General features: G+C 43.9%; 1 protein-coding gene across 1 annotated transcript in view; it reads left to right on the plus strand.

The window, feature by feature from the left end:
* LOC142251338 (uncharacterized) overlaps window positions 1–25,908 on the plus strand; it is a 222,022-nt gene that overhangs the window by 129,350 nt on the left and 66,764 nt on the right. The window contains exons 4-12 of the mRNA XM_075324033.1: window positions 928–1,074; window positions 6,714–6,755; window positions 7,131–7,215; window positions 11,708–11,785; window positions 12,026–12,092; window positions 13,617–13,808; window positions 16,872–17,047; window positions 17,340–17,501; window positions 22,191–22,300. Coding sequence (XP_075180148.1) covers window positions 928–1,074; window positions 6,714–6,755; window positions 7,131–7,215; window positions 11,708–11,785; window positions 12,026–12,092; window positions 13,617–13,808; window positions 16,872–17,047; window positions 17,340–17,501; window positions 22,191–22,300 — 1,059 coding nt within the window. The remainder of the gene's footprint in view (window positions 1–927; window positions 1,075–6,713; window positions 6,756–7,130; window positions 7,216–11,707; window positions 11,786–12,025; window positions 12,093–13,616; window positions 13,809–16,871; window positions 17,048–17,339; window positions 17,502–22,190; window positions 22,301–25,908) is intronic.

Consider the following 25,908-nt stretch of genomic DNA (forward strand, 5'->3'; position numbering starts at 1 on the left):
TCTCGTTAATAACCTAGATGAGAACTTAAAGTGTGGCATGTAGGCGTGTAGTTGCGTCACCTTTTCCGTGCCCCCTCTACACCGATTGGTTGGCGCTGAGAACAGTAAGCAAACATTCAGGAACGAAGGAGGGATTTATCCGGGTGCAGATGCAGCTTCGATCCGAAAAGCAAGCAAGCAACCGGGAACAAAGTACAAATGAATCCGGGTGGAGTCGCAGGTTCTATCCTCAAAGAAAGGCTCAAAAAGGGACAAAGGATGAAGAGATACAAAGTTGCCTTCTAGGCCGGCCGCCTAATCAGAACGCGGTATTGGCCACCAATCGGAGCGGAGGGGTGTGGAAAAGGCGACACATATGCACGCGCCTAAGTGGCTCACAGCGACAAACACTACGCCCCTATTCGAGGTCGGAATCGTTACATAGCTTCTGTGTGACAGGGTCCCAACGACCTACGAGATTGTTATACAGGTCGCTGCATCGTTACTAAAGTCATTGGGGAAATGACTGTGTGAAATCTCACCAACGACTTAATGATCCGAAAACTGTGACGTAGAAACGATCTCGTTAACGATCTTGTTATGTGTGACTGGACCTTAAATCTAATACCTCTGATTATATCAGAACGGCTGCAGCCAGTAATCTAAGTGATACATCGTTGGATTCAGAATCTCTCTACTTACATCATGCTGCTCTCAGATAAGGTAGTAAAAACTTGCTGACAGATTCCCTTTAAGTATGATCTATAGCAGGCTGTGTAACATGGATCCATAATATGGCCATAATCAAAATTACTTCTATTTGAATACTTAAACATATCAGATAAGAACCATATGATAGTCATTTTTATGGTAACTAGATATAACTAATCCTATAATTAATCAATTAATTTTTGTGTTTTTTGAGTATTGAGTCTTTTTATCTTCAAGGTCCTCTAGCATGAAGCTTAAGAAACAAGTTCTTCTAAATGAGATGTGGATTTCAACAGCCCTTGGAGAAGTGTCTGAAAGAAAACATTGGCCTGAAGACTCCTTTGTAATTGGCTGGCCAACCAAAAACTATGTGGTCACATTTAGGTATAGTCATTATACCCATCGGGCAGAAGACGCACTCATTTTTTTGTTTGTTTGTTTCAAATCAAATTTCACCAACTTGTAATTCTATATTTGTGATTGTCAAATTCTCTTAAAGGGAATTTGTCACCAGGTCTTTGCTTCCCCATTCTACTCACTGATTCCAGGGATGTGTATAGTTGGTGCAATTTTAGTTTTGATTGATAAACTGTTTTCTCTGCTGCAGATCTAGCGGTTTTCTGAATTCTTAGCTCTGTATAACCCTGCCAATACCACTGATTGGCAGCTTTCTGTGTACACTGTGCATAGCCAGAAAGCTGCCAATCAGTGGTGTGGGTGGGGTTATACAGAACTCATGAATATGGAGGACTACCTGGCAGCAGGTTTTCTAGTCCTCTAGTGATAATCTCCTGCTGATTAAAACAGTGAGTTTATCAAAACTACAGCAAGCAGCCCAGTAAGTGACACCGCTAAAGGGAATCTGTTACCATTTTTTCCGTTTATGAATTAATACCACCACCTTACCTAAACCGTTGTGATGAATTCTAAAAAGTTGTACTTTATGTCCTGACCCCCCTGTATATTCCCAAAAAACAATTTTGACTAGCTCCCCAGCTGTATGCAAATCCGACCGGTCCAGCCCGATGGGCATCATGGCAGCAGCTCCTGTCCCTCCTCTCCACTGTGAATTGTTCTCCTCCCAATGTGATTGTTGTGGGTGACGCATCCCACGTTATCCACATAGCCAAAGGAAATCTCGCGCCTGCGCAGGGGCATAGCGGGTTGCACAGGGGCACTTTGCTCTGCCCTGCTGCTGGCAGAGCCTGAAACCTATCTGCGCTTTAGTCGAAATATGCGTTGGAACTCCTCTTTCGCTATTTATATGGCAAGGAATCAAACTATATGGTCAAATGGTTCCGATAAGCAGGAGCCGGAAATACTTGTTCTGACTCATGCGCAGTTAGGTTTCATGCTCTGCCCACAGCAGGACAAAGCAAACTCTGCCTACACAAACTGGGGATGTCCCTGCGCAGACACAAAATTTCGTTTGTCTATATATATGACGCAGGATGTGTCATCCACATCAATCACATTGGGAGGATGGCAATTCACAGCGGAGAGGAGGGACCGGAGCGGCTGCAATGACGCCCATTGGACAGGACCGGTCGGATTTGCAAACAGCACGAGTGCTATTCAAAAAGTTGTTTGGAGAATATACAGGGGACATAAGGACATATTATACAACTTTTTAGCATGCAGTACTGAGGCTGAATAAGGTGGTACTATTAACTCATACACGAAAAAACTGGTGACAAGTTCCCTTTAAGCTGCTGACAGATTAGGTGGCAAATACCCGGTAAAAGATTCCCAACGACGCACCATTACACAGGTAATGTGAACGGATTCTGAAATAAAAATTGATAGATATGGTAGTAAAAGAGTTTAGAAATACATTCCAGGAGTTAAATGTATATGAGAAATTTAACTCTTTACATAATTGAGTGCACCAAAGAGGCTGATTCGTAAAATTGGGCTGATTCCTAAAATATTTTTGGAACTTGTCTTTTACCAACCTGTCTGGCAATGTAATCAGTTTGGTAACCGGTTCCCTTTTATTTATGTTCAACATAAAATTGCAAAGTAATTATTTATTTATTTTACGCAATTTACTAAAAAATTAAATATACGTGTTTTTTGTTTTGTTTTTTGTTTTTTTTACATTCTGTTATGAGCTATAGAACAAGTGGTTCATACACTAATAACACTTGACATAAGGACATCAGATTTCATTAATAACATTCCAAGATCATTTTTAAAGGAGATGATCCGGTACTACTTTATAAAACGCGAGAAATGATGATTACTGAAAGATATAAACAAAGTACCGAAAATTCTTTGGCACAAGGGAGCAAGAGGCAGACACCGGCATTGTGCTGCTAGAGCTCCTAAATTTATCCCAAAATGACAGTCACAATTCTCCAGAAAACTTTATGTGCACCAATCATCATCTCCTACAGTATCTCAGTAATGGGAACATCTATAGTCACTGAAGACAGATTTTACCCATGAATTAAGAATTTTGACAATGAGTGATCAGTCCAAGAGGAGAAAGAAGCAGATAAAATGTATTAGAAATTTCTTATTCTCATCTTAACTACCAAAAACTAAATCAAATAATGGTTACTCTTTAAAGAGGGTCTGCCTCCCCAAAATGACATTTAAACTGCCTAAACATTTATATAGTACAACTAGCGCCAATATAAATTATACTAGGCAAGTATAGCTTAACTTTATGGTAATTAAATATTAACTTTTATATGATACTAGCTGTAGTTGCCCAGGATAGTAACTATCTATCTTTCTCTCACTGTCTGTCTGTGTGTGTGTGTCTCTCTCTCTCTCTCTCTCTCTCTCTCTGTTTGTCTGTGTCTGTCTCTCTCTCTGCTGTCTCTTTCTGATACTCCCACTCTCCCTTTCTCCCACTCTCCCTTTCTCCCACTCTCCCTTTCTCCCACTCTCCCTTTCTCCCACTCTCCCTTTCTCCCACTCTCCCTTTCTCCCACTCTCCCTTTCTCCCACTCTCCCTTTCTCCCACTCTCCCTTTCTCCCACTCTCCCTTTCTCCCACTCTCCCTTTCTCCCACTCTCCCTTTCTCCCACTCTCCCTTTCTCCCACTCTCCCTTTCTCCCACTCTCCCTTTCTCCCACTCTCCCTTTCTCCCACTCTCCCTTTCTCCCACTCTCCCTCACTCCTACTCTCTCTCCCTCCTACTCTCTCTCCCTCCTACTCTCTCTCCCTCTCCCACTCTCCCTCCTACTCTCTCTCCCTCCTACTCTCCCTCTCTCTCCCACTCTCCCTCTCTCCCTTTCTCCCTCTCTCTCCCTTTCTCCCTCTCTCTCCCTTTCTCCCTCTCTCTCCCTTTCTCCCTCTCTCTCCCTTTCTCCCTCTCTCTCCCACTCTCCCTCTCTCTCCCACTCTCCCTCTCTCTCCCACTCTCCCTCTCTCTCCCACTCTCCCTCTCTCTCCCACTCTCCCTCTCTCTCCCACTCTCCCTCTCTCTCCCACTCTCCCTCTCTCTCCCACTCTCCCTCTCTCTCCCACTCTCCCTCTCTCTCTCTCTCTCTCTCTCTCTCCGTCTCTGCCTCTCTACCTCTCTGCCTCTCACCCACTCCCCCTCTCGCCACTAAATCATATTAACTGACACATAAGCTTCTTATACCAAGAATGTCCTTCGCTGCCTTTAGCAACCAATCACAGCTCCTATTAATGACCTGTAGCAAAATAGAGGCAGAGCTGTGATTGGTTGCTATAGCCACGTGATAACCTGGATATTTAACTATCAAAACAGCCAATATGTTACCTCACGCTGCACCCAAACAGTAAGTAAACTTTTTTTTTTTTTTTTGGGTGAATAATTGTAAAGTGCGGGGTTAAAATTTCCCCTCAAAACATAGTCTATGACATTCCCTGAGTCAAATGGGGTTTCTGTGCAAAATATCATGATTGTAAATGTGACAGTGCAGATTCCTTTAGCGGACATACTATACACACACAGCCAGCTTTCTAAATATGATGTAGACAGTGCACCCTTGGTGTGGCCTATGCCTTGGTGCACCATCACGCCATCCTATTTGCATAATAAAGCCAGTATCACCCAAGGATTGACTTGTCTCTAAGGCCCAGAGTGAACGCTGCGTCTCTTGTGCATGCACACAACGTTAATGGGTTCGCGCTGACATCTGGCTGCTCACTGTCTCTGGCCACCGCTAGTTGCACTTCTGGGTGTAGCGAGTGATAGCCACATATAGTCAGGAGCAATAGCCAGACGTCAGAGTGCCCATACTGACAGTGCGCTGCTGTGATCATGCAGTGTCAGTGCCCAGGTAGGAGACTTAGCGTTGGATCTTGGCCACAGAAATAACTCAATCAATGTAAAGTACCAGCTTTATTTTGCAAATGGGAGCGTGTGACGGTGCAGCAAGGCATAGACCTCACAAAGTGTGTGCCGAAGATCCCTCATTTACATATCAAATAAAACTATTTTTCATTAGCTATATATTCAAGAGCGTATTCCCATATCCAAGATCATATCCCAATATGTAGTAGTTGTAATAATAAGAAAATTAGCAAATATCTTCATTTAGAAATGTAGTATAGCTCTCCTGATTTACTATGTTGCTTACCTCATGTGCAGAGCATTGCAGCACCTTTAGGTATCCATGGTTATAACAACACATATAGTCACAGTTTGTTAGTTGCTTGTGGTCATAACTATGGTCACCTAAGGTCCTGCAATGCCCTGCACTTGAGGTAAGCGACATAGCTAATCAGGAGAACTACCATATATTACATTTCTAATTTAAAGTATTTGCTTTTATTATTATTAGTAGTAGTAGTAGTAGTAGTATTACACCTACTACATATTGGGGTAGGATCTTGGAGATGGGAATATCCCTTTAATCTATACTAGTATAATTTAAATAGGTGCTAAATGCTCTATGTACAGTATGTCACAAAAGTAAGTATGCCCCTTACATTTTTGTGAATATTTTATAACTTTTTATGGGACAACACTGAAGATCTGACACTTTGATACAATGTAAATTAGTCAGTGTGCAGCTTGTATAACAGTGTAAATTTGGTGTCCTTTAAATAAATCAAGACACAGCCATTAATGTTTAAACTGCCGGCAACAAAAGTGAGTATACCCCTAAGTGAAAAATGGCCAAATTGTGCACAAAGTGTCAATAGTTTGTGCATCCACCATTACTTTGAAGCACTGCCGTTACTCTTTTGGGCATGGAGTTCACTAGAGGTTCACAGAAGCCACTGGATCTTCTTCCCTTCTCCATCACATAGCTGGCGGATGTCAGAAATATTGTGCTCTTCTATCTTCAGTTTGAGGATATCTTACAGATGCTTAATAGAGATTAGGTCTGGAGATGCTTGGTTAGTACAGCACCTTTACCATCAGGTTCTTTAGCAAGGCAGTGGTGGTCTTGGAGGCGTTTGGGGATGTTATCAAGTTGGAATATGAAGGGAGGCGATCATGCTTTGCTTTAGTATGTCACAATACATATTAGCATTCATGGTTCCCTCAATGAACTGTACCTCCCCACTCATGCAGCCCCAAACCATGACACTCCCACCACCATGCTTGACTGTAGGCAGAACACACTTGTCTTTGTACTCCTCACCTAGTTGCCACCACACCATCTGACCCAAATACGTTTATCTTGGTCTCATCAGACCTCAGGACGGCTCCAGTAATACAGGTCCTTAGTCTGCTTGTCTTCAGCAAACTGTTTTTATTTTTTTTAATGACACTGGAATATTTTTCATTCCATGATTGTTTTATCTATTAATAGCTATAATAGGTAATTCTCCTCTACATAGACTCCGGAGACTAAATGAATAAAAACACAATGTTCAGGTCAATAAAGATAAAGATAAAAAGAAACTTGGCAAGAAGTAAGATCTTGACATCAGGAAACCTTGACTGGACATGGTTCAAAATAGAAGCAGGAAGGGCCATTTGCTTATGTTGTGGATGTGAGGAAGGAACTGGGATCTGTCTCTGAATGCGCCCTTGGTAAAAGCGGGAGTTATTTCATTTCATTCTGTATTGTTTTGTGTTGTAGTTCCTCTGAGACAAAGGAGAAGTGGCTCTCAACTCTGTGCTGGTAAGACCTGATTTCATCTTAACTCTTTCATTCCCAGGAGGAACATAATTATCTTGCGACATATTTTTTTATTAGGTGCCATCTAGACTTTTTGCTTTAGGTGTTCTTAGACTGAAAATGGTGGTAGCAGATTTACCATAGATGGTTACTTAATAATATGTTGTGCCAGATTGATAAAGTGGTCCTACACATTAGACTAGATTTCGTCAGGACTGACCACCTTATATCTATAGGAGCACCCCAACCTTACCTGTCATCTGTTGGAGGCTGTTGGACTTTAACATGTCTGATATTAATTTGAAATACATGTTGATTTGACAATTGCTAATTAAATAACTGGCAATTCTTGTTATGACTTATATGTTTCATTACCAGGCATATTAATGAGATGAAGAAAGATGAATACCCCAGAAAAATCCCGATCAGTGTTTTGTACCTGGATGCAGACGAGTTCATGTCTGTGAGTAATGATTGTCTATCTCGGTCATAATTACTTGTTCCTAGATGTGGGCATCATTTGTGTTAGGGCTCATTCACACATCAGTTTTTCTCATGAGTGTTTGTCACGGATAGCACCTATACATATGATAGTCTATGGGGTAGTTCACTTGTCCAGTTTTGTCCTCCGACCGACTGGTCGGCACAAATTCGGACACTTTTCTGATGTTGATCAAACTCACCAATGCAAGTGTGTGGATCTGTGAAAAACAGACAGCAGTCAGATGCCATCTATGTGCAGATTTTGTATGGACTCTTTAATAGGCAAAGCTTGTGACACCTTTTATTTTTTTATTTTTTTGTCATACAAAAATTGACTAAACTGATGGAGCTGTGAAAAATCACTGTTGAAACTTGGACCGTTTTTTTTGCATGGGAGAAAAATCAGTGATGTGTGAATGAGCGCTTATTCAGAGAGATCTTTGAATGATGTATGGTAAATTCAGTACAATGTGCTAGGCATGTTACATGTTCCTCTTCCAGTTATTGACATTTCATTTTTTTTAAAATCAGATCATATGTATTGTATAAATCACCACTTGCACATTTTTATTTTCTTACAAATAGTACAAAGGACAGACATAAAAGGATCTACTTTTCTTTTGAACTCTTCCCTCTCCAACATTATAAAAATAAGAATATTTATGGACTTTCATTTATTTTATTGCCCTCGAAACGCATCTGGTGTGAGCCTTACATCTCCTATCGACCTGCTATATTACTCATGAATCATGCAATATTTTCTTGGATGATTTTAAAGAAATTACCAGAAAGGTGAATTTTAATATAAAGGAAAAAAAATCTAGAAGCTGGATTATTCCTTGTTGTTTCACTTGTACCTGACGCTGAAGCAGCAGCGGGATCCTTTGTTTTCTATTACCGACGAAACTGAGCGATCTCCAGGGTGAGCTGGATTCTTTCTTTAAACTATACATTAATTTATTGCCCAATCTAGCCCCATTCACCACAATAGAGTACTCCTCATCCCTTCCTTCCACCCCCTCCCTGTTCAGATGTGCTGTCCTAAATCTGGCAGCTCAAACTACTCTATACCTTCTATTACTTATATTCCACATTTACACTATTTGGATAAAGATGTTGGTCCCATTGGAATAAGTGTGTAAATTCAAGCCCCCAAATGTGCACTCTTTCCACCTATATTTTTCATGATCAACTGTGAGTGGTTTATTGAAAAGTGAAGCATTTTGCAATTGTAACAACTCAGCCAATGAGCGTCACTCCAAATAAAGTTATACATCGTGATTGTCAATTGCTGAGGTGAATAGTGCTCCAACACTCTACTGACTCCATACCTGCAGAGTCCAAACCTCCATGGCATTAACATCAGCACAAAACTACCCACTGCCATCCTTATGACATGGCTTTCCATTGTCGAGCAGTTGCACTCAAGCCTTCCATCACCAAGCACATTGCCAATCCTTGGATGGAGTGGTGCACAGCACATCCCTATTGGACTCTTATGGGGTGGAATCGTGTTCTGTAGAGTCACTATCTGACATCTTATGGGCGAATCTGGGTTTGGTGAATGTTAGGAGAACGTTACCCACCAGATTGCATTCTGCAAACTTTAAATTTTGGTGTAAAAAGGAAATGATAGGAGGTTGTTTCTCAGGAGTTTGCCTTGGTCCCTTAGTTCTAGTGACGTGAAATCTTAATACTTCAGTGCACTAAGACATGTTGGTCAGTTGTATCTTCCAACTTTGTGGGAACAGTTTGGGAAAGCCCTTTTCTCTTACAGCATGACTGCGCCCCAGTTTACAAAGCAAGGTCCATATATGCATGGATGGGAAAGTTTGATATAGACAAACTTGGCTGTTCGCACGGAGATCTCACTTTGGAATCAGAACAAACAGAAATTTAAAGCCAACTCCCTCTCGTCTAACACCAGTGTGTAAAGGCCCAGTCACACACAACGACTTACCAGTGATCCCGACAATGATACGACCTGACAAAGATCGCTGGTAAGTCGCTGGGAGGTCACTGGTGAGATGTCACACAGTTGGACCTTACCAACGATGCAGTAATGATCAGCGACCTGTATAACAATCTCGGCAGGCGTTGGGACCGTGTTAGGAGGTCTTTGGTAGGTGTCAAACACAGCGATGCCTCCTGCCTAGCAGGACAACGCCTTTGAAGAAAATGGTCCGGAACATTCGGCAATGACTAGCGATCTCACAACAGGAGCCTGATCGCTGGTAGGTGTCACACATAACGAGATCGCTGGAGAGATTGTTGATGCGTCACAGAAACTGTGACTCAGCAACGATCTCATTAGCGATCTCGTTGTGTGTGACGGGGCCTTAACTCTTGAAATGCTCTTCTGGATGAATGGGTAAAATTTCTAGACATCCTCAAGAATCTAGTAGAAAGGTTTTCTAGAAGATTAGAAGCTGCAAAGGGACCAATACCATATTATTGCCTATGGATTTAGAAGTGGAGGTCATAAAGTTCCTTTAGCTGTAATATGTACGTGTCCCAATACTTCTATATACATTGTATAGACATTGACTCTTCATCTTCCCTCTACAATACAATAACATATACTAACCCTGTTGTAATCCTTGTTTCATGTATGTGTACAGATATCACTACATTTATCAAGAAATATCAGGCACTCGTCCTTTGGTAACAATTCAACATATAATCGGGAAATGGAGTCTTGCTTACTTTGCTGAATAGATGGTAAACAAGCCCCATATGTGATCACTTCCCCAGTAGTATTACATCCGCTCACATCTGGCTGGGAAGTGAAAGGTGCTGACTCTTCCCTTATTGTGTAGATCTACAGACAATGAGTAAAAATATTAATAACTTTCTGTATTTTGTGTTCTGCTAAATATCAACCAAGATTATTAAATATATCTATTAGGCTAATGGATAACACCAGTACGTAAACTTAATTATTTGGGGACTGTGTATATAATCTTTCATGATAATGATTTAATCGTATGAGAGAGAAATCAGGAATAAATACCCATTGCTAGTAGCAGTTGTAGGCTTCCAGAGGGTTGGGTGTGTAAGTGAGGCTCCCGGCCCTCCATATCGGTGCACTATATTTACTATATGTATGGTTTCCATTATGTGACGCTTTCTTTCTGCCATAGTCTGAAATGATAGATGATAAGATTGGAGGAACTCATTGCATTAAGATTTGTACTGCTGCCATTATTATTATTATTATAGCTCCATTTATTCCATGGAGCTTTCCATATGAAGAGGGGTATACATAATAGAGACAATACAGTAATCATGAACACTACAAGGCACAGACAGGAGTAGAGAGGACCCTGCCTGCGAGGGCTCACAGTCTACAAGGGATGGGTGAGGATACAGTAGGTGAGGGTAGATCTGGTTGTGCAGCAGTATGGTAGACTGAGGGTTATTGCAGGTTGTAGGCTTGTCAGAAAAGGTGGGTCTTCAGGTTCATTTTGAAGGTTTCCATGGTAGGTAGGAGTCTGATATTTTGTGGTAGAGAGTTCCAGAGTATGGGTGAGGCACAGGAGAAACTTGTATGCGATTGTGGGAAGAGGACATGAGAGAAAAGTAGAGAAGGAGATCTTGTGAGGATCTGAGGTTACGTTCAAGAAGGTAACGGGAGACTAAGTCACTGTTATATGGAGGAGACCTGTTGTGGATGGCTTTGCATGTCATGGTTATTGTTTTGAACTGGATTCTTTGGGCAATGAGAAGCCAGTGAAGGGATTGGCAGAGAGGAGAGGCTGGGGAATAGCGAGGGGAAAGGTGGATTAGTCGGACAGCATAGTTTAGAATAGATTGTAGGGATGAAGAGTGTTAGAAGGGGGGCCAGAGAGCCAGAGGTTGCATTAGTCCAGGCGGGGGATAATAAGGCCATGCACTAGTGTTCTTTCAGATTCTTGGTCATTGTATTCAATATATAAACTTACAAAACCTTTAGAAAAAAAACCCAGAGCATTGAAAATAATAATAATAAATTATCTAATTTTTTTTATTTACTTTGTATATGAAGACTATCATAGATAGTAATCGGCTGTGTGACCCATATTACCCAAGGGCCAGGACAATGGGCACAGCTCTACAAATGTGAATTGTTGCTGCTTGCGGACATTATTACAGTGCACACTGAGGCAAAAATAAACTACAATAAAGATATTGTTAGAGATTCATACTGTTTTTAATGGGTTTTTTTTCGTCCATCAATTAATAGTACATGTTAAAATAAGAAACTTTGCGATATATCCTATTAGTGAAATCCACTTCTTTCTCCTCCCGGAATGATCATTCATTCTCAAAAGTCTCAATTCAAGGGTAAAAAACTGTCTTGCTGTTCCTTTGCCATAGACACTTTCTAGACACTATACATTGCCTAAAACAAAACGGATAAAGGGGTAAACAGGATAAGAGTACATAAGTGTGAATTCTCATGACGACCGCTTTCCCTTTTATTTTACTAGAGTACCACAATTGCTGTATGTAACAAGGACGATGCTGAAAAAGTAATTAAACAGGCGGCTCAACAGCTGGGAATCCCAGTAAGTAACCAGACTTCTATGTGACTGCTGCGCAAGGAAATACTGAAAGTTTTACATTTTAGTTAAAGGGTTGGCCCCAAATATTACATCAGCGCCTGTGCCTTCTTGGTAGTGCCTGAATTGACATATTTAAAGCAAATGTCCGTAGAAATAATACTTTTCATATTGCTTTTTTGGCTGTTGATTACAGAAGCATCATTCTATTTGCTCCCCTATTAAATTACTTTTCTCTTTGTCCAGGGCAGGCCAAGTGACTACCACCTGTGGGTGTTATCTGTAAAGGATGAGTCTCCATATCCTCTCTTTGGTAAGGGCTTCACTTAGGGGTACTTCACACACAGCGAGATCGCTACTGAGATCGCTGCTGAGTCACGGTTTTTGTGACGCAACAGTCACCTCATTAGCGATCTCGCTGTGTGTGACACTGAGCAGCGATCTGGCCCCTGCTGTGAGATCGCTGCTCGTTACACACAGCCCTGGTTCATTTTTTTTATTGTTGCTCTCCCGCTGATAAGCACACATCGCTGTGTGTGACAGCGAGAGAGCGACGAAATGAAGCGAGCAGGGAGCAGGAGCCGGCGTCTGGCAGCTGCAGTAAGCTGTAACCAGGGTAAACATCGGGTAACCAAGGTGGTTACCCGATATTTACCTTCGTTACCAGCCTCCGCAGCTCTCACGCTGCCAGTGCCGGCTCTTGCTCCCTGCGCACGCTAAGAAAGGCCTGGATGCCATTCTTAAATTATAATATTACTAGTTATATACACTAAATCCTGTGATGGTGCATTGATCCAGGGAACTAGTCTGATTGCAGTATGTGGAGTCAGGAAGGAATTTTCCCCTTAATATTTAGCTTACTATCTGCCCCATGGGGATTTTGCCTTCCTCTGGATCAACATGTTAGGCTGTGGGCTGAAATCGATGGACTTAAAAGGGTATCCCCATGTCCAAGTCCCCATGTGACTGCTATCCCAATATGTAGTAGGTGTAATAGTAATATTAGAAAATACCTCTAATTAGAAATGTAGTATAGTTCTCCTGATTCACTATATCTCTTACCTCATGTTCAGAGCATTGCAGGACCTTAGGTATCCATGGTTACAACCACGCATATAGTCACAGTTGGATAGTTAGTTGCTAGTGGTCATAATCATAGATACAGTACCTGAGGTGCTGCAATGCCCTGAACATGAGGTAAGTGACAGTGAATCAGAAAAACTATACTACATTTCTAATTGGAGGTATTTGCTAATATTATTAATTTTACAACACTTTAAAAGGGTATTCCCATAACCAAGATCCAATCCCTATATATAGTAGGTGTAGTAATAAGCATAAGAATATTAGCAAATACCTCCAATTAGAACTGTAGTATATTTCTCCTGATTAGCTAGGTCTCTTACCTCATGTGCAGGGCATTGCAGTAACTCAGGTATCCATGGTTACAACCACTCATGTAGTGAGAGTTAGTTAGTTGGAACCTTAGATACCTACGCTACTGCCATTCCTGCACATGAAGTAAGAGACATAGCTAATCAGGAGAACTATACTACATTTCTAATTGGAGGGATTTGCAAATATTCTTATTATTACACCTACTATATATAGGGATAAGATCTTGGAAATGGGAATAACCCTTTAAGTCTACCTTCAACCTTGTAAACAATGAAACTAAAAACTATGACTTGCAACCTCACATATCACAGATCCAGTCCTGCATTTATTGCGTTCTTTATGAATTACTGTCATTTACAGTCGTTCTTTAATCAAACACTGAATGATTTGGTGATTTTGCATTTCTGTGGGCTAATGAATATCACAATATTCCTAACAGGTCATGAACACCCTTACAGTATAGCAATGAGCTGTCTGAGGGAATTAATGGACATGCCTAGAGGAAGCAACAATAATCTTCTGTTCGGTGCAGAGAGCACAGAAGACGTGTGTCTTGAACAATTCCCTCAAGAAAGACTCTGTCAGTTCATTATTAAAATGAAGCCACAAGTTCCTCTATATATGAGGAGGGGTAAGGATCTCCAGTATCTTCTGCTTTCTCTTAGCTCAAAAATACATATACTGTACACTTCTATCATTTGTAGTAACAGATCTATAACTTCTTTATTTATTAATACCCACCAAGCTCTATTTAAAGGGGTTGTTCGCTACGGGGTCAACCCCATCTTAAAGCTCCACTCCAGCGTTTGTTTCTTTTTTTAGCACTGGAGTGGTGCTTTAAACTCAAGTCCCCTGCCCCATGTCTTATACTCATCCTCCAGCATTTTCACCTTTTTTTCCGGGATCGCCCCGATCCCGCAGCGCCATCTGCTAACCTCAACTTCTGACTGGCCGGTCTCAATGCAAGTCTATGAGAGTCAGAACGAGGCTCTCATAGACTTGTATTGAGTTGCTACCTTCGGCGCCTCCATTAAACATTGAAGCTGCATATCACAAACTGCAGAAGAATGATGGGAGCGACGCTGTAAATCAATGAAGACGCCGTAGGGTAAGTATAAGACAGTGGGCAGGTGGCCTACATTTAAAGAACCACTACAGCAGTGAAATAAAAAAAATAAAGACTGGATCCGAGGATGTAGGAACTGAGTCTCTGATTCCAGTGATGTATCACTTTGTTTACTGGGTTCAGGAATTTTAATGCAATCACAATTTTCTCTGCTGAAGATCTAGCAGAGCTCAGAATGCTGAGCTCTGTATAACCCCACCCACGTCACTGATTGACAGCTTTCTGTGTACACTGTATACTGACAGAAAACTGCTGATCAGTGATGGGTGCTGGTTTAACCTGAGTAGGAGGCAGGATACACGTAGTCCTGTAGTTATAATTTCCTGCTGATAAAACAATTATTTTATTAAAACAACAGCACACAGTCTAATAAGTGACTGCAATCTGGCTCTGGCTCATTATGCTGCTCTCAGATTACATAACACAAACCTAGTGACTGATTTTCTTTAAATTGTACCTAAACTTTGGGCCACATGAGTTTAGTTACATTCGAGAAGGTCTGTGTCCTGGCACCACCACTGTTCACTGCAGTGACTCTTGAGAATTGCATTGCTCCAGAGGTAGACCCATCCCCCACTGATCTGCCTGGAATTAAAGGGAACCTGTCAGGTCCCATATGCGTTCTAACCTAGTAGCAGGGTGATGTGTGGCCTAGTAACCCCTCCCTACCCATCCCTGTATTGTAATATTGTGTAACATGAATGTATAAAAATATGTTTTATTACTTACATGTTCCCTATGTAAATGATCAGAGGGTCTAGTCCCCAGGGTGTCGCTTCGCCTGTGGGCGTTTGTATGTTTTCCGTGGTGTAACGCCCCTGTGGGCGTGATACCATGGATTTACATGAGCGACGTCACCGTCAGCTCCTTGAAATCCCGCGCGTGCGCACTTAACATTTCCGCAGCTTCTTGTTATCCGGGTGCTTGCTTCACGGCTTCAGATGCGCTCTGCGCATGGTCGAAACCGCAGGAGGCTTCTGAGCATGCTCAGAGTACGTCTGAAGACGAGAAGCGAGAACCCGGATAACAAGAAGCGACACCCTGGGGACTAGACCCTCTGATCATTTACATAGGGAACATGTAAGTAATAAAACATGTTTTTATACATTCATATTACACAATATTACAACACAGGGATGGGTAGTGTGACACCCTGGGCAAGCCAGGGGTCACAGGTCATCACACCACCACACCCTACATCCCAGTTAGGAACACCAAAGCTACCAAAATCCTTGTTGCCTTCCTCCAGGGGCTGATGTTCACACCAGGGGGTGGGCCAGGCGGTTGGCTCCGCCCACCGAGGAGTACACAGCCCTGGAGGCGGGAAGAACCAGGCAGTGCAGCTCAGGGGAGTGAAGTAGAAGGAAGTGGTAAAAGAGCTAAGTGAAAGTGAAGTAGTAGTGGAGCAAAGAAGAAAAGGAACAAAAGGGAGCGTAGAAAGGCCTGACATGAGTCCAGCTAAGTGCAGGACAGGTCAGCAACAGCGGTGAACGTCTGGAGGGGGACTGCTCGGAGGTTGCTGGAAAGACCGCGGTCGAGTAGTGGCCCGGCGGTCTGGAGCAGTATACGAAGGACAGTCAGCACCAGGGCAGTGGCCTCTCGGACCCCGGCAAGGCTAGGAGTCGCCATAATTTGCCGAATCCGTCAGTGAAGGGGACGTCGATCCTCCAACAACCAAGTCCCGATTGAAGACAACCGTCCAACCATTAGTGAGGAACACCGCCACCGCCAGGGCACCAGCTCCTCAGGGCCAGCGTCTGCGGGCAAAGTAGGGCTCCTCCGGCCCATATCCAAGCCGGGGAGCGGGTTACCGGTGGGAACCCATCGCTACCAACTTAGAAACATCAGGTGCAGGTCAGAGGGACACCACCGTTACCTGCTGGGAGAGCAAGTGCAGCCGTCCGTGGGAACCGTCTTCCCAGCCGTGTGGTTTACCGTAAAACTTTGTCAACGTCTCAGGCTGAGTGAGTACCACAGTGCCGCAAGGCACGGCGCTGCCCCCGCGTCCCTGCGCCCACCAGGCCCTGCACCCTTCCACACCATCACTGGGCCCTGGGATCACCAACCCCTACCCACGGAGGGACAACACAACACCTGGCTGCTCCGCATCACCACTCCCGGGATCCCCATATTGAGCAGCGGTGGTGCTACGAATCACCACAACCGTGGGTGGCGTCACGGACAATCTCCCCAACAAAACCCCTTTTCACTCACGGGCGAGGAGTGCCGCTCGAGAACCCCCGGGATCCGGCCCACCGCTCGAGCCACCACTGAGCAGCAGCAGCCGGACCCGAGCAGAGGGGTGAGCGAGGTGCCGGCACCCTCCTCCCCGCCCGCGACAGTAGGAAGGGGTTACAAGGCCACACATCACCCTGCTTGTAGGTCAGAACTCATATGGGACCTGACAGGTTCTCTTTAAGGGCCTGAAAAATATTAACAAAGTTCTGCAAATATTTGTCACTTTAACACTTTATGAACTACATATCTTTAATTTAAATTCCTTATAAACTTTTTAAAATTATTAAAAATGCATGAATGGATTTTACACATTTAATCTTTTTCTTTCAGAATCCGCGCAAAAGCACTGCCGAAGGAAGAAGTCACTAATAGACTGGGCTCTGAGGAGGACGGGAAGCACCACTTTAAGCACTCCAGCTTCAGATTCACCTCTCACTCCGCGCAAACTTTTTGGTCACTCCTTGTCATCAGTTTGTCCTAATGGTAATTTACCCAAGCCCATTATGGTGAGTCAGAATGATTACACGTTCACTAGATCAAATAAAAAGAGAATGGAAATACTGGCACTACGTCTTATCTCTACCATTAGTTCCTCAATAATAGTATCCATATTAGCTAATAATACCTCTCCTAAGATACATAATGACTACTTTATTTTAGATTTTATTATTTGAATTGTGATATGGGGCAGAAGAGGATGAATGAAGAGAGAGAGAACTGTTGCAAATATTTTCTACTTTTTGTTCTTGATAGTCGTTAATGGCACTGTATGCCTGATTGTTACTTTGAAACCTCCAGGATATGCTTCTACTGTTATATGAAGAAGGACCAAACACCAAGGGTATTTTCAGGCGCTCAGCTAATGCCAAGACATGCAAAGAGCTGAAGGAGAAGTTGATTTCCGGAGATGAGGTCCACATGGATGGAGAATCAGTCTTCGTAGCAGCTGCAGTGATAACGGTACTGAAACGTTGCTCAATCTAAAAACAATACTTAGTGTAAGTGCTCTGTATATGTCAGCGTCCCAAGGAAAATAAATACAAGGCCGTAGTAACAAGACGCTTTACACAAATAACACACTCAATAACGTTCAAACAAATGTTTGGGGCTCGGGCAGGAAAACATCCTTCTCATATAACTGCGTTCTGATCATTAGAGAATAGAGATGGGAGATCTGATTTACAAGTGCACCACCCCCGTGTCAGCAGCCGAACTGCTTGGATCCGGATCCGCGGTGGCTCGAGGGGCGTCCGGACCCAGGGGTCTCGCGGCCACTCGAATGAAGGGGGTATTTACAGGGGGAATTGGTATATTGAGAGTTCGTGACGCCACCCGTGGTGTGTGGTAAGGTGGAGTACCACCGCTGCGGCTGGGATCACCCAGTGGCGATTGAGTGGGCAGCCAGGTGTTTAACCCCTCCATGGGTAGGGGGGATGACCCAGGACTTGGTGAAGGTGATGGGGATGTGCCGTTGGGGAGGTAAGGGTCACTTGCGTACTCAGTCCAATAACGCTGACACTGACAACTTTAGTAAACCAAAGTTCTGGACACCGCTGCCGTTGAGGGGGAGCAAGTTTGGGTCCCATTTCTGCTGGTGTTGCCTGTTGATCTGTGACCTTTCCCTTGGCACCTTGTTTCTTTCTAGTTGGTCCTGTAGCTTGAAACTAGTCGGGTCCCGCTCCCCAGTGTGGCTAACTGAGGGAGCTTGCTCTCAGGGTTCACGCTTGGGATTTCTTGGACCGTATGTGTGGAGAGTCCTATCCCTCTCGTTGCGCTAGTACCCCAATTTTGGAGCGGGTGGAGAGCGGATCTTGAAGGCTCCATTCTCGTCGGGTGAATTGTCAGGTTGCCTGAAGCTACTCACTGACCTAGGGTCCACATACCCCGTCATGCCCTGGTCCCAGCCTGGTGATAGTACAAGGCTGCCGGCTGTCCTCCACGACAATACCGTGCCCCTTGTCACGATCCCCTGCGACCGGGGGTCCAGCTCCTACCAGGCCCAGACCAATGTCTGCTACCTAGTAGTTCCAAGGAGCCCAGCTCCTGACCTCCTCTCTCCTTTCTCTGACTCTCACTGACTCACTACTGACACTCCTGACCTCCCCTTAACCAACCCCCCACGTGGGCGACCCTATTCCACTCAGGCCGTCCACTGGTGGGTGTGGTGCAGAGTGTACCTAGGATTTTGATTAGCTGATTTTGGCAACACCAATGATTAGGGACCCATAACCAAGGAGGAGGTGGATATTGCAACAGCAGGGCGGATTGTACAATACCCTGTGACCACCTGATAGGCCAGGGCGTCACACAAGACTTTTATTACTAGGCCAGGTCAATAATCTATGAAGCTTCAAAGGATGCCAAATGGGTAAAAGAGATGCGCTGACCCTTCTTCAGGTACTTTATGCTCAGAAGACACTCTATACTTTACAATATAAGTCAATGTGAAGCTTGTCAAAATGACAACTCAAAAAGTATGGAAAAATGCTAAAAAAAAACCAAACCTGCCAGTGCTACCCCCCCCCCCCCCCCAACAAATCAAGAGCTCAGAAAACAACCAAAAAGATGCAAAAAAAAAAAAAAATGTAATGCTAAAACCGGTTCCTGAGGAGGTCAGTCCCGGTTTTATCACGTTACACACTCAAATACACACCCTGTTGCCCTGTTCCCACTGGGGACTGGGCTAGGGTCGGGTAATAAAGGAGTTGCCAACAGAGTGGCATTTACAGGATGCCCTCAAACAGGGACTCCAGTCCCACTAGGACCTGGGAGGGGGAAGGTGCAGCCAGCAGAGGGAGAACAGCGGAGCAGACGTGTCTCACAGGTGCTCCGGTGGGAAGGAGGAGAAAGTTCACACGGTTGCCCTTGGGGAGAGTGAACCTGCTCCCCTTGGAACAAACGCCACACAGGGAGGGAGGACCCTAGGGAAGATCATACTTCACATTGGTTTTCCAGAATGTGCCTGGAAAGTTTCAAGCTTCCTTGTCCACACAGCGCCCGACAGCACAGTGCCGTATAGGATCCGGGGCCTCGCTTCAAGCCGGACCTCACATCGGAACTGTGGCACCTGCAGATAGGGACAAGAGTACATCTCGTGAAACCCAGGATCCCCTCGTAGCTTCAAGCCAGGGAATCCACAGACAGGCGTTACAAGGAGAAACCCACCGAACACCAAACTGGACTGAACTCTAAAGGGATTCGGGTTCGACGGAGCCCATCATAGCAAGTGACCGATATTACCTGGGCATTGTACAAAAGTGAGTTAACAAACTGGAACTGCAGCCATAGACTCTAACTCTTTATTACCTGTACTCCCCTCATCATCCTCCCCGGGGCCCGCTCTACCTGTGGAGAGGGATACCATCCCTGGCTGCTACTACCATCCGCCCCGGAGGACAGCGACAGCAGCGACAGCCCATTCCATGGCCGCATACCACAGGTGGCGTCACGGCAAACATTCACCTCACTACTACCCCCATCATCTCTTCCCTGCCATCTTCTGTGTGCCACGGGTCAACTGAGTCAGGCTAGGCCACCCGTGACAACAACAGTTGATGGCCCGACGACGAGTAGGTTAAATGCACCTGCCCCGTGGGGCGCTACACTTCAAGATAAAAAAAAAACGCCTATGTGTTCTGAAGCATCTACCTCTTGGAAAACTATGCACGTATGCTCTGGTATATTATACGTTGTGTGTGTATATACCCTGTTGAAGTCCTTCTTAATAAGGATGTGTGCATAAGTTATTCCTTTGAGGAACCTCTGCAAGTGGCATCAAGAAGGTCACGTTCAGTGCCGTGCAAAACATTTTTCAAACTTCTTTAAACATCTGCCTGAAAGGAACCTTCTAAAGCCACAAGACGTATATCGTGTGTTTATATGCCGGCCAGTGACGTCAGCAGCAGCTCCCTGATAGATAAATGACACAAGCAACAGAAATGTGTTCTCCATTGGTCTTCAGAGGATATTAGTGTACAATGCACTCTGTAAAGTCATGTTTTCTATTTCATGTTGAAGTTTAGTATTAAATTAAGGAAAGCACCATTAGGTTGTGTTCACACGATGAGTTTTTGACACTGCATTTTTTCGTATCATAAACAGTGTCTTACAGTTCCAGCAAAGTGGATGGAATTTACAGAAATTTCCTGCCCAATGTGCTTTCTTACGCAGCATAAACTGCTTGTCTCAAATCCACGACTTGTCAATTTCTCCTGTGGGTACGCTAAGTTTTATGAACAGATTTTCCCATAGCCTTGCATTAAATGTGGAAAATCTGCAGGTAAAAAAACACACACAAAACAGGACATAAAAAATGCACTCAAAAGCGTAATGAAAAAAATACAACTATGCTAATTTAGATAAAGTTGCAGAAATACTACAACATAAAAAAACTCAGCAAATACTCATTGTGGGAACATTTCCTTAGGAATTGTATTTAAAGACGTATTCCCATCTCTAAGATCCTATCCCAATATGTAGTAGGTGTAATAATAATATTAGCAACTACCTCCAATCAGAAATGTAGTATAGTTTTCCTTGATTACCTATGTCGCTTATCTCATGTGCATTACAGTAGCTTAGGTATCCATGGTTATGACCATGCATATAGTGAGTGAGTTAGTTGCTAGTGGTTGTAAACATGGATACTTAAGCTACTGCAATGCCCTGCACATGAGGTAAGAGACAAAGCTAATCAAGGAGAACTATACTGCATTTCTAATTGGAGGTATTTGATATTATTATTACGCCTACTACATATTGGGATAGGATCTTGGAGATGGGAATACGCCTTTAAAGGGAACCTGTAAGGTCCAATATGCACCCAAAACCACAAGCAGTTCTGGGTACATATTGCTAATCCCTGCCTAACCGTCCCTGTATACACTAGCATAGATAAAGGGATCTTTAGAACAAGTATTTCTAGAGATCTTTTATCGTATGCTAATGAGCGAGGGGACTAGTCGGCTCCATTAGCATGTTAGTATACCCCTGTGGCTGTGCTATCATGCTAATGAATGTGCAGCATCAGAAGATGATCTCACTCACCTCTCCGCTGCCATCGCGTCCGATGGTGGATTTCGGTTCAGTGCGCATGACCCCGGAGTTTCTGTCATGCGCACTATGAAGCCGGGTGTATGCATCCTGGCTTCAAACTGAAGTAGTGCGCATGACCAAAACTCCAGGGTCATGTGCAGTGAGCCGAAATCCAGTGTCGGGTGGCGATGGCAGCGGAGAGGTAAGTGAGATCATCCTCTGACGCTGCGCATCATTAGCATGTTAGTTCCCCCACAGGGGCGTACTAACATGCTAAGGGGGCCGACTAGCAAGGGAAGCAACATCCAGGGGACTAGTCCCTGCGCTCATTAGAAACACTTTTTCTAAAGATCTTTTATCTATGCTAGTGTATACAGGGATAGCTAGGCAGGGAATAGGAATATGTACCCAGAACTGCTCATGGCTCTGGGTGCATATTGGACCTGACTGGTTCCCTTTAAAACAAGAGGCTTTTGTGACACAAGATTTGATTGTGTATCTTATGATCCTCAGTAATGATTGTGTTTGCACTCACCATACATAAGATTATATACGATTTTTCTGTATCTATCTCCTGATGAACTGACCATCGTACTACATATATATTTGATTTAGGATTTTCTGCGCAATATTCCTGACAGTATTCTATCCTCAGACATGCACAGACTGTGGATGGAGGTTACAGAAATAGAGGAACCTGAATATAAGATTAAAATAATAAAAAGGTCAGTCTATAGCATGAGATCGGTCCGTTTCGTTATTGTTCTTGCGCCTGTGTTTTGTTGAGTTTTTGGTGCATTGTTCTTTTTTTTTTTTATCCTTACTGCAAATTCATTTTTGTGTTTGTTTTCTCTGAAGTCTATATTATATGTGTTCGCCTGTGTTTTTCTTTTTAGTTTGCCACTGTAGTCAAGGTTTCTATGTTTCCACTTGATTCATCATTTGTGACTTTTTACAAAATTTGTAGGAAATATACTGCAGTCCCCTTCTGGAGTGATTTAATGTACACTATGAAAAGGCTTGTTAAAGGGTCACTTTTGACTTTTAGGATTGCCACTTCCAATAGGTGGCGCTAGAGTTCGTCTCCTTCCTCCCTGTAGAGCAGACCTGGGCAAGGGGCGGCCCGCGGGCCACATCCGGCCCGCCTACTCTCTGTGACCGGCCCGCCTGGCTCAGGGCGTCCTTGCTGGCCGGTCACTGATGAGGGCAATCTGACCTGTTGTCCGGAGCTCCAGGCTCCGGGAGGCGCGTGGTCAGATTACCCTCATCAGTGCCCGGGCAAATGCCGGGGCCCTGGAGAGCCGGGGGGCCCACTCGCCTTAGTTCTGCGGCCCCCGGGCTGAGTTCCGGGGACCGCAGTCCTCAGCAGGAATCTGCGGCGCCGTCCCTTTAAGGAGCAAAGACTTCGTGGTTGAACTTCATCTGTGGGCGGAGCTACCGGCCGGCGTCCTGCTGATCCCACAGATGAGAGTTGCAGTGCCTGCCAGCGACCCCCAGCACAGTGCTTCTTTCCGGCTCTGTGTGGGCCCCCTCTCCACCGTGACCTGAGCGGTATGTGCCCTCCCCACCCCCCGATTTATGGGCCCTGGTGAGCTGTATGGGCTCTTCTCCCCCCCTAGGTGTATTCCCTGCAAACCCCCCCCCCCCTCCCCGGTGCCATATGTGCTGGGCCCCAGAGCCGCGTGTGTCTGTCTGTATGTTATTATGTAGCAGAGCTATGTGTGTATGTATGTATGTATATATGTAGCTGAGCTATGTGTGTGTGTATGTATGTAGCAGAGCTATGTGTGTATGTAGCAGAGCTATGTGTGTATGTATGTATATATGTAGCAGAGCTATGTGTGTATGTATGTAGCAGAGCTATGTGTGTATGTATGTAGCAGAGCTATGTGTGTATGTAGCAGAGCAATGTGTATGTATGTATATATGTAGCAGAGCTATGTGTGTCTGTATGTAGCAGAGCTATGTGTGTCTGTATGTAGCAGTGCTATGTGTGTATGCAGCAGAGCAATGTGTATGTATATATATGTAGCAGAGCTATGGTTGTATGTAGCAGTGCTATGTGTGTATGTAGCAGTGCTATGTGTGTATGTATGTAGCAGAGCTATGTGTGTCTGTATGTAGCAGAGCTGTGTGTCTGTATGTAGCAGAGCTATGTGTGTCTGTATGTAGCAGAGCTATGTATGTAGCAGAGCTATGTGTGTCTATATGTAGCAGAGCTATGTGTATGTATGCAGCAGAGCTATGTATGTAGCAGAGCTATGTGTGTATGTATGTAGCAGAGCTATGTGTGTATGTATGTAGCAGAGCTATGTGTGTCTGTATGTAGCAGAGCTGTGTGTCTGTATGTAGCAGAGCTATGTATGTAGCAGAGCTATGTGTGTCTATATGTAGCAGAGCTATGTGTATGTATGTAGCAGAGCTATGTATGTAGCAGAGCTATGTGTGTATGTATGTAGCAGAGCTATGTGTGTATGTATGTAGCAGAGCTATGTGTGTATGTATGTAGCAGAGCTATGTGTGTATGTATGTAGCAGAGCTATGTGTGTATGTATGTAGCAGAGCTATGTGTGTCTGTATGTAGCAGAGCTATGTGTGTATGTATGTAGCAGAGCTATGTGTGTATGTATGTAGCAGAGCTATGTGTGTATGTATGTAGCAGAGCTATGTGTGTCTGTATGTAGCAGAGCTATGTGTGTATGTATGTAGCAGAGCTATGTATGTATGTAGCAGAGCTATGTGTGTATGTAGCAGAGCTATGTGTGTCTGTATGTATGCAGCAGAGCTGTGTGTCTGTAGGCATGTATAATGTGTATCTATGTATGTCAGTGTATATGGCTGTATAGATGTGTCCGTTCTATATGTATTTTTGTGAGTTTGTCTTTAAATATGTATGTGTACGTATGTGTGTCTGCGTGTTAATGGGGCCCACTGGGACTCTTCCGCCCGGGGCCCACAAAAACCTGGAGCCGGCCCTGACCCTCATCACACGCTGCGTGTCGGGTAGGAAACAGAGGAGAGATCCTGAAGCTCCGCACAGTGTAGGCAGCGGAACGCAGGAATCTCTCCTCTGTTCCTTGCCCGACACTTTTCTCTGTGACACACGTGCGCCCTGATATCGTCAGTACGGCGCGCATGTGTCATTTGAAAAGTTCCCGCCCGGCAGGAGAAGCTGCAGAGGCGGGGGCCGTATGGAGAGAGGCAGCGGCGGGGGCTCCTAGGAATACAGCGTCGGCGCAGCCTGGCCATGTGAAGGAGAAGCAGCTCAGCGGGGGGCTCGTACGGAGGTGTCTGAGGATGGGAACGATAAGAAGAGAGGTGAGTGGTTACTAGTAACCTGCGGGGACAATGGGGGCGGGCAGGCAGGGGGCTGGGGGAGAGGGGTAACTTTTGACAAATATTTGGGGTGTAGTGGTTTAGTATATGGGAATGTAGTTTTACAGGTGTGGTATATGGGGGGGGTGTAGTGGTGTAGTTTTATAGGTGTGTAGTGGTGTAGTATAATACAGGTGTATATAGGAGTGTAGTATAATACTACACCCCTATATACACTTGTATTATACTACACCACTACACCCCTATATACACCTGTAATATACTACACCCCTATATACACCTGTATTATACTACACCACTACACCCCTATATACACCTGTATTATACTACACCCCTATATACACCTGTATTATACTACACCCTTATATACACCTGTATTATACTACACCACTACACCCCTATATACACCTGTATTATACAAGTGTATTATACAAGTATAATACAAGTGTAGTATATAGGGGTGTAGTGATGTAGTATAGTACAAGTGTAGTATATAGGGGTGTAGTGATGTAGTATAATACAAGTGTAGTATATAGGGGTGTAGTGATGTAGTATAATACAAGTGTAGTATATAGGGGTGTAGTGATGTAGTATAATACAAGTGTATTATATAGGGGTGTAGTGATGTAGGTTATCACAGGTGTAGTATATAGTGATGTGCTGCAGTTTATTACAGGTGTAGTATATAGTGATGTAGCATATTACAGGTGTATATAGAGGTGTAGTGATGTAATATATAGTGGTATAGTATATAGAGGTGTAGTTTATTACAGGTGTAGTGTATACTGATGTATATTACAGGTGTAGTATGTGGCGGGTGTAGTGATGTAGTATATGGGGATTGTGTGTGTATGTATACATTGAGTGTATGTGTATATATATTATACACGCACAGTATATATGCGTGTTTGTGTGTGTGTGTGTGTGTGTGTATATATATATATATATATATATATATATATATATATATATATATATATATATATATATATATATA

This window comes from Anomaloglossus baeobatrachus, chromosome 9, assembly GCF_048569485.1.
Source record: "Anomaloglossus baeobatrachus isolate aAnoBae1 chromosome 9, aAnoBae1.hap1, whole genome shotgun sequence".
NCBI lineage: Eukaryota > Metazoa > Chordata > Amphibia > Anura > Aromobatidae > Anomaloglossus > Anomaloglossus baeobatrachus.